At 36.9% G+C, this 12,835-nt stretch overlaps 2 protein-coding genes across 4 annotated transcripts in view; one reads left to right on the top strand and one right to left on the bottom strand.

Moving 5' to 3' along the window:
• Positions 1-1,739: 1,739 nt before the first annotated feature.
• Positions 1,740-6,932, bottom strand: tubb1 (tubulin, beta 1 class VI). The gene is made up of 4 exons (XM_060868480.1): positions 6,557-6,932; positions 5,918-6,026; positions 4,096-4,206; positions 1,740-3,766 (listed from the first exon to the last, which is right to left on the bottom strand). Exons 1-4 carry the CDS (start codon positions 6,611-6,613, stop codon positions 2,646-2,648), a joined length of 1,398 nt encoding a protein of 465 aa, XP_060724463.1. The 5' UTR covers positions 6,614-6,932; the 3' UTR covers positions 1,740-2,645.
• A 3,808-nt stretch (positions 6,933-10,740) lies between these two features.
• gnas (GNAS complex locus) overlaps positions 10,741-12,835 on the top strand; it is a 47,782-nt gene continuing 45,687 nt past the window's right edge. For 2 of the 3 annotated variants that reach the window (XM_060868485.1, XM_060868486.1), the window contains exon 1: positions 10,741-12,169. In XM_060868485.1, coding sequence (XP_060724468.1) covers positions 12,031-12,169 — 139 coding nt within the window. In that variant the 5' untranslated portion in view covers positions 10,741-12,030. The remainder of the gene's footprint in view (positions 12,170-12,835) is intronic. The other variant, XM_060868487.1, reaches the window with a different exon arrangement.

Raw genomic sequence — 12,835 nt, forward strand, 5'->3', positions numbered from 1 at the left:
TTCATACAACATGTATTCATACTAATGCTGGCAGCATTCATACAACAACAGCATTCTATTTCCCAAATACAACCTCTGTATATGACGCTGACCACGTGCACTCAACTTCTTTGGTTGACCATGGTGAGGCCTGTTACAAACCGCTGTATGGTCATGGCCACCATGCTGCAGCTCAGTTTCAGGGACTTGGCAATTTTCTTATAGCCTAGCAACAATTATTTTTTTCAGATCCTCAGAGAGTTCTTTGCCATGAGGTGCCATGTTGCTTCCAGTGACCAGTATAAGAGAGTGAGATTGATAACATCAAACTGAACACACCTGCTCCCCATTCACACCTGAGACCTTGTAACACTAACAAGTCACATGAAACTGGGGAGAGAAAACGGCTAATTGGGCTCAATTTAGACATTTTCACTTAGGGGTGTATTCACTTTTGTGACAAGCGGTTTAGACACTAATGGATGTGTGTTGAGTTATTTTGAGGGGACAGCAAATGTACACTGTTATACAAGCTGTACACTCACTACTTTACACTCTAGCAAAGTGTAATTTTTTCAGTGTTGTCACATGAAAAGTTCACTCATTTCTCTCACTCATTTTCTACCGCTTATCCGAAATGGTCACGGGGAGCCTGTGCCTATCTCAGGGGTCATTGGGCATCAAGGCAGGATACACCCTGGATGGAGTGCCAACCCATCGCAGGGCACACACACACTCTCATTCACTCACACAATCACACACTACGGACAATATTCCAGAGATGCCAATCAACCTACCATGCATGTCTTTGGACCGGGGGAGGAAACCAGAGTACCCGGAGGAAACCACGGAGGCACAGGGAGAACATGCAAACTCCACACACACAAGGCGGAGGCGGGAATCAAACCCCCAACCCTGGAGGTGTGAGGCAAACATGCTAACCACTAAGCCACCGTGCCCCCCACATAAAAAGTTATAATAAAATATTTACAAAAACTTGAGGGGTGAGATACTTCTGTGAGATACTGTACATACGTAAGTACATACACACATACATACATACATACATACATACATACATACATACATACATACATACATACATACATACATACATACATAAATATCCTGTACTGCTTACATTAAACATTGTCACAGGGGGATTCCAGGGGACTTGGACATTTGAGGCAACCTGGATGGAGTACCAACCCAGGCAAGTTTGCTCACACTTACAGAACCATTCACACACTTTGGAAAATATATTTGGATGCCAGTGAGTCTACAACACATGTCTTTGGACTGGAGGAGGAAACCAGAGTATGTAGAAGGAACCCCCCCAAACCTAGGTAAAGCATGATAAACTCACCCATAGGGCAAAAGCAAGAATGAAACCCCGAACCGGAAGGTGTGAGGCAAAAATTGATAACCACTAAGCCAATGTTCCCCATTCAAAGAACACAGTGTGCAGAACACACAGGGCTCAAATAGATAAGCTCATCTGGGTGTTGTCTGGAACTGTGTTAAGTGATTGTGACGAATGCTAGCGTTAAGCTAAGACGCTATGTATCTAACCAGAGGGATAGTTTTTTTATCCTCATGGCTTGTGTATAATGTGTTTTAATGTGTATATGATAATTAAGCATAAAAGGAATGTACAGTATTGTGCAAAGGTCACTGATCACCCTTTTGTTTTCAAATGGCCATTCGGTATATATTTATTTATTTATGGAGGTCAGTAATAAAGTATTAAAAATAAAATATTCACAGATTTCATACAGTTTTATTGTTTTTATGAGTATAATTTTTTTAAATATTGATTACAAAAAAGCAATGTGGAGGCAGACTTTGAGATTAAGATGCACACCAGCCTAATTAAACAAATTCAGTCAGTGTAATAACTTCTCTAACTTAGAATCCATGTGTGGCAAAACCCTGCTTTCACCAGCACTTCCTGCATTATGGTACTAGATCTATATTCTGAGCAAGTACATGTCTTAGGAAGAAAGGCATGAGACTAAAGGGAGGGGTGATCCTTTTCAGTGGCTAAGTCTAAAGGAAGTTAAAATGCTGTCAATATACTGTAGCTTACAGTGGCGTTCGCTGTCATCTGTGGTTAATGAAACTTTTTCTGTGCTGCTTATCACTATCTTCAGAGCCACGTGTTTAATCATGTCCTGTCAGAAAGCCTGTTTGGAAGTCTAGGGTTGCCTTTCAGATCTTCATGGGGGTATTAGCATGTTTAGTATTTTAAAGATATTTAGTCTATTCAAAAAAGAAAGAAAGAAAGAAAGAAAGAAAGAAAGAAAGGTTAGGTATTAATTCAATCTATTAAAAAATGAAAGAAGAAAAAATGTCATCTAATGTTAAAAAGTTTTTCAAACATAATTATTGTATTTAGCATCTTTATATACTATATCTACTAAATTTTGAAACATTAACATGTTAGTTGTACATGTTTTGAAAAATATTACAAACATTACAAAGAATTCATTATAGTAGAAATTAATAGTCGTTAATGAAAACAAAATTATGGATGATGTCACTCCAGTGGTTTCATATCAATAAATTGTAGTAATAGTATCATTTTTAATAAAACATATTTTGGTATTCAAGATGTAACACAGTTGGTAACATAATAACCCTCTTCACAATAAATGTTCACTAGACTAATCTTCACTCATAGTCTCAGTTTTTATATCTACTCTGCTGTTTATTACTGTTGCTGGATTTCCCTCTACCTCTGTTATTTCTTCCTCTGGCTCACACTCCATCTCAGCTGTGGCATCCTGATATTGCTGGTATTCGGATACCAGATCATTCAGGTTGCTCTCGGCCTCTGTGAACTCCATCTCATCCATTCCTTCTCCTGTGTACCAGTGCAGAAAAGCCTTCCTGCGGAACATCATGGCAAATTGCTCCCCGACCCGCCGGAATATTTCTTGGATTGCTGTGTTGTTTCCAATGAAGGTAGCTGCCATTTTAAGGCCACGTGGTGGGATGTCACAAACGGCCACTTTAACATTGTGGGGGATCCAATCCACAAAGTAATTGCTGTTCTTCTTCTGAACAGCAAGCATTTGCTCATCCACCTCTTTAGTGGACATGTGGCCACGAAAAACTGCTGCAACAGTGAGGTAGCGGCCATGACGGGGATCACATGCCGTCATCATGTTCCGGGCATCAAACATCTGCTGGGTGAGCTCGGGAACAGAAAGGGCCTGGTATTGTTGACACCCTCGAGGTGTGAGAGGTGCAAAGCCAGGCATAAAGAAGTGAAGGCGGGGAAAAGGCACCATGTTGACAGCCAGCTTGCGGAGGTCAGCGTTCAGCTGACCAGGGAAGCGCAGAGAAGTTGTGACTCCACTCATAGTCATAGACACAAGATGATTGAGATCTCCATATGTTGGGTTGGTGAGCTTCAGTGTTCGGAAACAGATATCATAAAGAGCTTCATTGTCAATGCAGAATGTCTCATCTGTACTCTCAATGAGTTGGTGAATGGACAGTGTGGCATTATAAGGCTCCACTACCGTGTCAGAGACTTTAGGAGAGGGCATGACACTAAAGCTATTCATTATTCGATCTGGAAACTCTTCACGGATTTTGTTGATGAGAAGGGTGCCCATTCCTGAACCAGTACCACCACCCAAGGAGTGAACAAACTGGAAGCCTTGCAGGCAGTCACAGCTTTCAGCTTCAGTACGGACACGGTCTAATACTTGCTCAACTAGCTCAGCACCTTCTGTGTAGTGACCTTTTGCCCAGTTATTTCCAGCTCCAGAAGTCCCTGTCAGTTCAATGCATGAGAAAATCAGTTACACTAACAGAAACAGAAACCTAAGAATGGTTAAAATAGTTAGGCTTTCTACTTATAGCAATATACATCTCACTTTGTAACCTTTAGCTATTATGTATCTAAACTTACACGCAAAAAAATCCCAAAGAGTTTTTAGCTAATTCAGTCCTCTACATATTATTTGGTGCATTATGCCTCAGCCTTAACACCTGAGCTTCTGGTCACACAGGTTACTGAGGGAAAAACAATTAATCTTACTATTTGATTTATTCCCATCAGTATATTTTACTTTAATTGATAAATCTCTTTCTTGATCTCACCATGAATGAAGTTGTCCGGTCTGAAGAGTTCTCCAATGTGACTGCTCCTCACACTGTCTATTGTTCCTGGTTCCAAATCCACCAACAATGCCCGGGGGACATACTTCCCACCTAAGTAAACAAAACAAGAAAAATTTAGTAATTACTCAAATGAATATTTTAATCTCGATGTAGATCCATTTTTTGAATGACTCTAAAACTTGTGATTCTAAAGAGAACAGTAAATGCTGTTTATGAGCTGTTTGTTCTTATATGCATTGCCCTTCAAAAATATTAGAATGGCAAGGCCAGTTTCTTTGTTTTTACTATAAATGAAAGACATTTGGATTTTATATCAAAAAATATGAATAAGAACTTACATTTAGTAAAAAGTAAAGGCACATTATAAATAGTCTTACAATGGTCTTTGCAATAGTCAATGAAAGCAAATAACACTCAATATTTGCTTGCTTGTCCCTTCAAGTCTGTTTCAAGCTGACAACACAGTGATATCATCAAACAGTTGCTGTTCAGTGAAATGCATGAACAAAATGCATTGGGTTAAGGTCAGGTGATTTCCTTGGTCAGTCTAAAACCTTCCACTGTTTTTTCTGATGAAGTCCTTTTTTGTGTAGCCAATGTGTTTTGGGAAATTGTCTTGTTTCATAATGAAGCTCCTTATCAATTAGATTGGATGTGTTTTTCTGGAAATTGGCTGACAGTATGTTTCTGTAGGGATCTGAACTCATCCTGCTGTTAGCATCATGAGTTACATAATCAATAAACAGTTGTGAGCCTATTCCAGAAGCAACCATGCAAGCCCAAGCCATGACATCACCTCCACTGTTCTTGAATTATAAGATTGTTTGTTTTGGATCATAAGCCTTTGGTATGAGATAATCTTGGTTCCAGAACCTTTGTGGCTCATCCCTTAGATACAATTGACATTCATATCTTATAGGGCAAACCTGGGCGACAAGAAACACCTGTCAGTCACATGTTCCAAGATTTACTTATCTTGAATTGTTGTATTCAGGAAAAATTCCATGTGCAAACTATTACAATCTACTATGACTCTGGGATACAGTTTTGCTGCTAGACAAAATGGGGTCCTTTAAATAGCAATTCATTGTAATGCTATTTGATTTTAGGGGAAGAATTTCCTACAACAGTGGGGAATGTTCACTCAGGAATGACCAAAAATCATGCAAAAGAACATACAAGTTAATATAAAATAATTATTTTTGAGAGTTTCCAGCAGAGACATGTTGGCCTATGAACAGTGCCACAGCATGTGGGCTATACAAAGCAACAACTAAATAACTGAAAGCATTATTTCTGTGACTTTTATATCAGCAAATTATGGTAGAAACATGGTTATTTTGGAGCTCATTAAAGCAGTATGGCTACTGGAGTAAACTACTGATAATGATAAGACACTCTTGTACACTCTTTTCTTTATTAGTATCTCTATTATTTCAATCTTATTAATGTATGCATGTTCAGTTTCAACCCTGTTTATATTGATGTGGGAAATGCTTTTTAATTTAGGTGGTGATTAACCAAATTATAAGGACAATAAATTCGTTTATTTAAAAAAAGTTTATTTTATGAGTACTCATGAATGGAAGGAGGGGGTGTCAGGAAAATAATTTGGAAAGAGTTTGAGAAACAGAAAAGGCATTTTCAGAATAAAAAATTTACAAGATTTGTTCATAGACTTAAATAAATACACATAAGTAATACAGCATGTGTCTGTAAATGTCTGCAGTACTATAACTAGACACAGACAATTATATATAACTATAGAGCAAATTTAAGATACCGAATTAATATCTCTTACCGTTTGCTTCATTAAAGTAGACACTGACTCTCTCCAGCTGAAGCGCTGTGTCCCCCTCATAGGTTCCCACTGCATTGATACCATGTTCCTCACTGATAACTTCCCAGAACTTTAAACAGAAATAATGTTCAAATACAAACCTGCACATCAACTTTTGTCATTGAATTGATTCTCAAACTAACTAAAATGAAGAGAATGTACAATTAAATATGTTCAAAATACTAAGACTCCTGTGCAATACACTAGATATGTACACAATATTGCAATCTTCGGTAGCTAACCATTATTTTGGTTAATTCTGGTCATTTTTCTTGTCCAAAACAAAATGCTGATGTAATTCACAGCAGTGCCCTAACAAAAACTATGTTAGCTGTACTTATTATTATTTGTCAACTATGTAAACTACTCTACTATATACTACTAATATACTATACTTCTCTTCTCAAACGCTACATTAAATTTTACTTAATTGTACAAATATTTGCATGTTTTCAAAAGAACCAAAGGGTTTATTTGGCAATGTATTTGAATATGTTAAATGTTTAAAAACTTTTAAACCATATTATTTTTCTCATAGGGCAAGCCATATAATCTTACTATTGCAGTTGAAATTAAAATAACAATTTTGCTATTACATACCTTTGAACTGATTTGATTTCCACACTGTCCGATCTGAAGATGAACAATCTCACGCATGGTGATCAGACTCACAATACAAAGCAGAAGATAACTGTGCGTGCCGACTGTTAGTATTATACTGATGATGATGTCATTATGCGGGAGTCTCTCCCACTCTCTTGTTTATTTATATACAGAAACTCTTTTACAGTTACTTTTGGTTAAGATGTAATGGAATATTGTTTCAGTGAAATCATGAATGCATATTTTACCATTTCTAAACTGTTGAATTCCAGACATAACATTATTAAGCAATGTTACATCATTAGTAATTCAAGTAATTCACATTATTAAAATTGTATTGTTAAAGTGTATTACAACTTACCTTGTGAATTTTTTTTAAATGTTATAATGCTATTAGTCTTTATAAATGAGAATGAAAAATTAATACTGACAGGCAAAGTAAATACAACATGACAAAAAATGTTGGCAAGTAGGTATGTGAGATGACTTTCTGGCCATCATGCCTGTGTATGATAAGACTATCTGGGACATTCAGACACAAATTGGTGTCACATTCATTCACGCCATTACCGGCACGTCACCATTGGCCTTAGCTCCTGGAGTGCTAAACTTAATGTAATGGTAACTGGTTGCTTTTACCCACCCACAATGCATTTAGAAAGTATTCTGAGCCTTTAAAGTTGATCTAATTTTATTATATTGCAGCACTGAATTTATTTTCGACATCCACATCAATTTAATAAAGCACTTAGCATTACACACTTAACATACTTAACATAAAAGAATAACCATATTTAAATATATAAATATGGTTTATATATATATATATATATATATATATATATATATATATATATATATATATATATATATTTGTTTAGCCTGTGAACCAATTTGTTTGCGACGATCTTTAATAATTACATTTGTTGTTTAAATTCTTTTTCTGCTTGTAGAGGAGTGAGGGAAATCAACTATTTGCTATGAATACTTCAGAAGTCAAATGTCTCTGCCTCATCCATTAGGTGGTAGTATTGTTTTATGGGACAAATAAAGTGGTGGGGTGCAGAAGACACTACATAAAATAACTCTGAACTCTTATTCTTGTAATTCAACCAAAATTTTTAATGTGATAGTGTTTGTCTATCATCATACCATATAACAACAATTATCAACAAGTATATGCCACCCACGGTAAGAAAACTTAAAAATGCATTTAAGTGAATGTGAACTGTAATTACTATCTGCTTGATTGCTACTTCTGCCTCAGAGAACATAACAGCACAGAGTAATAGCACCAGAATCAGAAACGTGCTGATTTTTATTGAGAAAATGGACAAATCTTTCATCCATGAAAAGTCAGAAAAAACACCATATAAATAAAAAATAACATCCATTTATATGATATAAATGTTTTTTAAATGTACTATTCTATTTTAAATTACTTTGACAAAGCAGCCCCCAAATGTATGCTCATGTAATTTTTTGTTATATTGTCCTTGACTTGCTCCTCTGACACTGTCATGTTCACCTTCAATTTGAAAACTGTTAATGTTAGAACTGAGGATTAGGAATGCCGAGTTCCCTGTGCAGTGGTGGCATTTTGATGTGATTCCTTACCACAGCAATCTTGGTCTGCTGTGGCCAGTCCTAAAGACACAGATAGAAGAAAACCTTAGTCAAAACCTTTGGAAGTCTCTGATGGGCACCCAGCCACACTCATCACACTTCCAGGCATCTACCAATGTCTTGGCACTGTGGTAATCCTTTACAGTCAGAAACAGATTTTAATATTTACTTGTTTTTTTCTGATTTTATGTGACTAATAATATGTAAATTCACCACTTTACTCAAGGAAAATAGTTATTAAAATATGTAAATTTTAAAATATTGATATCCTGTTTATAATGGCTATTTTTTTTTTACAATTTTATGGCATAAGCAATTAAGGATTTAACCAAGAACAAAAAAAGTAAATAGTGTTATTAATTGTATAATTACCGGTTGCTGGGCCTTAGAGAGAGATGTTTTTATACAATTCCTAAGAGCAATATTAATGAAATGCTGCCACCTCCTGGAGTAATACATGAATTATATTTGCACAATACATTTTTTTTATCCTGGTTACAAAACTTTAGAGTGATCAATGCATTTTAAAGTAATTTTAACTTCTTAATTGCATTTCGTTGCTTTAACAACATTAATAATACACAGATGTCCTGACAGCTTTTTTCCTGAGTATGTGTTTTTCTGTTTTGGTTGGAATTCCAAAAAGCTAACATTATGTCATGTAAAATTGTGAAGAAATCACCACTCAAGTTAATTTTTAAAAAAAAAAATAAAATAGATTTAAAGCAGAGAAAATGACTTTCAGTATATCAATATAAAGTAAAATACAGTTTACTCTTAAATGTGGCTGTTTTATTTGTTAGTAACATCAACTGTATTGGTACAGCATGACAATAATGTGACCAATTTCCATATCCTGGTGTACTGTCATACAAGTGCATTGTCTCACCTTTTTATACGGATTGTGTTGATTGTGCTCTAAAGTTTCACTATGTGTCTTAAGACATACTGTCATTGTTATTTATTTGATTTCCAAAATATTAGCAAGATATTTTACATTATGAAGAGAATTTTTCTGTGATATAACAGATTAGTAACTGATCTATTTGCTACATATAAAGTACATGAACCTTTATCCCTTTTGTGAGAAGATAAGATCATTTATAATAGGTTTCTAAATTATTTTTATTACAAGTTTTCTGTGAGCCCCAGTTGAAGACATCAGGATCTTATAGGTGGCCTTAACCTGTCAGCCTGTACCTATCAGCCCTACCTACAGCACAACAGACTTCTCCCTGCCTTGATGCATGGGAGTATAAAGGTACATAACCAACTAAATATTGCAGGAGCAAAGTACTTACTTAGTTCATAAATAAATTGCAATGGAAAGCTTTCTACTAGTGCTTTACTAGTAGAAAGTGGAAACTAGTGGTTTCTTTGTGCTCTGTCTTCAGTGGTAACATTTCAAGTGCTCACTGTGAGGTATAGTTTAAAAAATCCTGTTATCTACTAAGACTAATAAAGATGCAAAGATGTCTGAGAACTCTGATGTACTGTAAGTCATGTCTCTTAAAGTGCGCTCTTACATCTCCCCTTCATGTCATGCTGAAGAAAAGGGTGCTGATAATGACAAGCTTCATTTCTCAGTCTACTTTCATTTCTTTTGGATTTTTTCTATATTTTTATATTTCAATTCAATTCAATTTATTTATATAGAGCTTTTAACAATTTCCCATTGTCTCAAAGCAGATTTACAGAAGTATGGAAACAGAAGAAGAAGAAGAAGAAGAAGAAGAAGAAGAAGAAGAAGAAGAAGAAGAAGAAGAAATAAGGATAAAGATAAATAAATGAATATATACAATTAAAGTTTAAAATTATTTTTTAAAAAAAGATTAACTTAACATTTGAAGTACTATATATCTATCCCTTTCCCATATTTTGTCTTTGTATTTTTGTAAATAATTTTCTGTATATTAACATAGATTTATTAATGTATACATGAATTGAATGTGTGATCTGAATATGGTCTGTGTTTAATAAATGATTACACAGGCTGGTTTATCTATTTGTTAAAGTACTTGATATTAAAAAAGCAGAAAATTGTTGAATGTGTGATGTTTCAACCAACAGAAATCAACATCGTTTCAACGTACGGAGGCAAAACAATGTTCACAACCGACGTTGTTTCGGTACCGGGACCGACATGGACTTTGTTTTGCTTCTGTGTCTGTCTGTACTGAGCTTGTATTTAATGCAACATGCTCCTGCTCGTGTGATGGTGTCTAAATGACAGCACAATAGCTCCAGCTGTAACGTGAACGATGTTTTCTTTGTATTAACGCGCTCATTCTACAGCGTTACTGGGTCTAGTGAACAGCTGTTTGACTCGCGCTTTTAATAAAACTCAGTTTCCCAGCACGGGAAATTCCTCAGGACAGATGTGCTGCCGCTGGATTGTTATAGAAGGTTGCATGTGCACTAAGCTCCAGTGTACGGTGCTGGTGTGTGTTTAAAGAGGGCGCCTTCGGGCCACAGAAGTCCTACTTGCTGACGTTTTTGTGAATGTCATGTGATTAGCCGCGGTCGGTATACAGGGTTCAATGAGAGCTGTTTGCCCCACCCATCTCTTCAACGCTATCTAGCTCAATGTACGATTCAATGAGAAAAGGGAAAAATCGCCAAAAACACTCTCGGCAAGCGGATCCGCTCGCGTCCATCCAAGAAGTGACACGATCCGTCCGCCAAAAGCTCGCTGTCATTGCGGTATTTGTCTTTTTAAACGGGTTCTCTTCACGGCTGTACGTGCACATGTATAATCCTGTCTATCTGCAAGGAGAATTCAAAACGAGTAACACAAAACGTAAGCTGACAGCGGACTGAGATGCAGTGAAAAATTTCGCGTTGCTCGGAGCCGCTGCGTTGCCACTCGGAACGTTTGCGTAAATCTGACGGATGTGAGGACGAATTCAAATGACATCAGCTAACGGAGAAGACAAAAAGCCTCTTGATCTGAATAGCCACAAAAACCGTCTGTTATCATTGTATTCCAGCAGGAAAAGAAACGTTTAACTTTGGGATTTAATTAAAACAACAAAAGAAAACAACAGCACTCAAAAAAAAAACAACAACTTGTGATGTGACATTATTTCATAGCGGAGTTTAAAGAGGTTCATGTCGGCCACGGGCTCCAGGCGGAATGAACCACAGGCCGACAGTTTGTGGGAGACATTTATCTCTTCAGGTTTTTTATTAAAACGCTAATAATTCGTTTTTCCACGTCTTAATGTGTCGATGAACGGATGTAACAGGAACGAACATTAAAACCCCGTTTCGTGGTGACTGATGGTTTTGCGCCGAGCGCCGGCCGCGACTGTCATTTTGGGGAAGCGACTATGGATTGACGACGAGAAACGTGTTAAATCACACTCGGATTTCTGGAACAGCAAGACTAAGATGTTGATGTAACGCCGTGAAGCACAAGGCGAAGTGTAAAACTCCCGCTCGGATATTACTGCACCAAAGCGCTCGGGAGGACTCGGCCTTGTGTGTAGGCCGGCCTTGGTGTTTTCACCACCATCACAAGCCCTCCGTCTCTTTCCTAAAGCTCCTACTGAGCACTCACTTAAAGGCACTGCTTAAAAATTGCCCCTTCATCCCTTTAAACGATTGCCCCATTCATCCCGTGTGCTGTTCTTCCTCGGAATGTGCACATAGAAATGTCAGAATTCCCAATAATTGGAATTTGAAAACGTAAATCCTTGAACAAGGATTTATTTATTATTATTATTATTATTATTATTATTATTATTTTTTTTTTTTTTATTATTTTTTTTTTTTTACACATTTCTTTACATTCATTCCCCATCCACAAACATTTTCCTTTTTTTTATTGGGACATTGGGAAGATGGGGTGTTTGGGCAACAGTAAAACAGAAGACCAACGTAATGAGGAGAAGGCCCAGAGAGAAGCAAACAAAAAGATAGAGAAACAGTTACAGAAAGACAAACAGATATACAGAGCGACCCATCGGCTACTACTGTTGGGTAGGTTTTTTCAAATGCAATAGTACTGCTTATTGCTGCAAAAATATATGTACTGATCATTTTATGCCTTATCAACTGTTGATGGCTTTCTGATGACCTAATTTGTCTGAGGTGACTCAGGTGTGTGTGTGTGTGTGTGTGTGTGTGTTTGTGCTTGTGAGTGTGAGACAAAGAGCAAGAGACATAGCTGTGAACCAGAATCGTTGTGTTCACTGTGAATATTATCTGCGTAGATAACCAGCTGCATCACTTTGGCCATATTAGAAATACACACTTCTTTACAGCTTGTGTGTTAATTCTGACTCTTAAAAGCATCACCATCTGCCAACATTTTCCAGTATAATATATTCTGTTATTCCAGCATTTGACAACATTTGATATTTTTTGCTCACACTAATGGAAGGCTTTCCATTAGATTTTGGAATGTGACTGTGGGTATTTGCCCATTCTGCCACAAGAGCATTAGTGTGGTTAGGCACTGATGTTTGGCAAGGAGGCTTGGGGTACAGTCAGCATTCCAGCTTATTCCAAAGGTGTTCAGTGGGTTTGAGGTCAGGGCTCTATGCAAACCACTGGAGTTCCTCAATACCAGACTCATCAGACCCTTTATTTATGTCCCTCACTTTCTGTAAAGGGGCAGAGCCCTGCTGGAACCAGAAAGGGTCC

The sequence above is a fragment of the Tachysurus vachellii genome, chromosome 4 (assembly GCF_030014155.1).
Source record: "Tachysurus vachellii isolate PV-2020 chromosome 4, HZAU_Pvac_v1, whole genome shotgun sequence".
In the NCBI taxonomy this organism is placed as follows: Eukaryota; Metazoa; Chordata; class Actinopteri; order Siluriformes; family Bagridae; genus Tachysurus; species Tachysurus vachellii.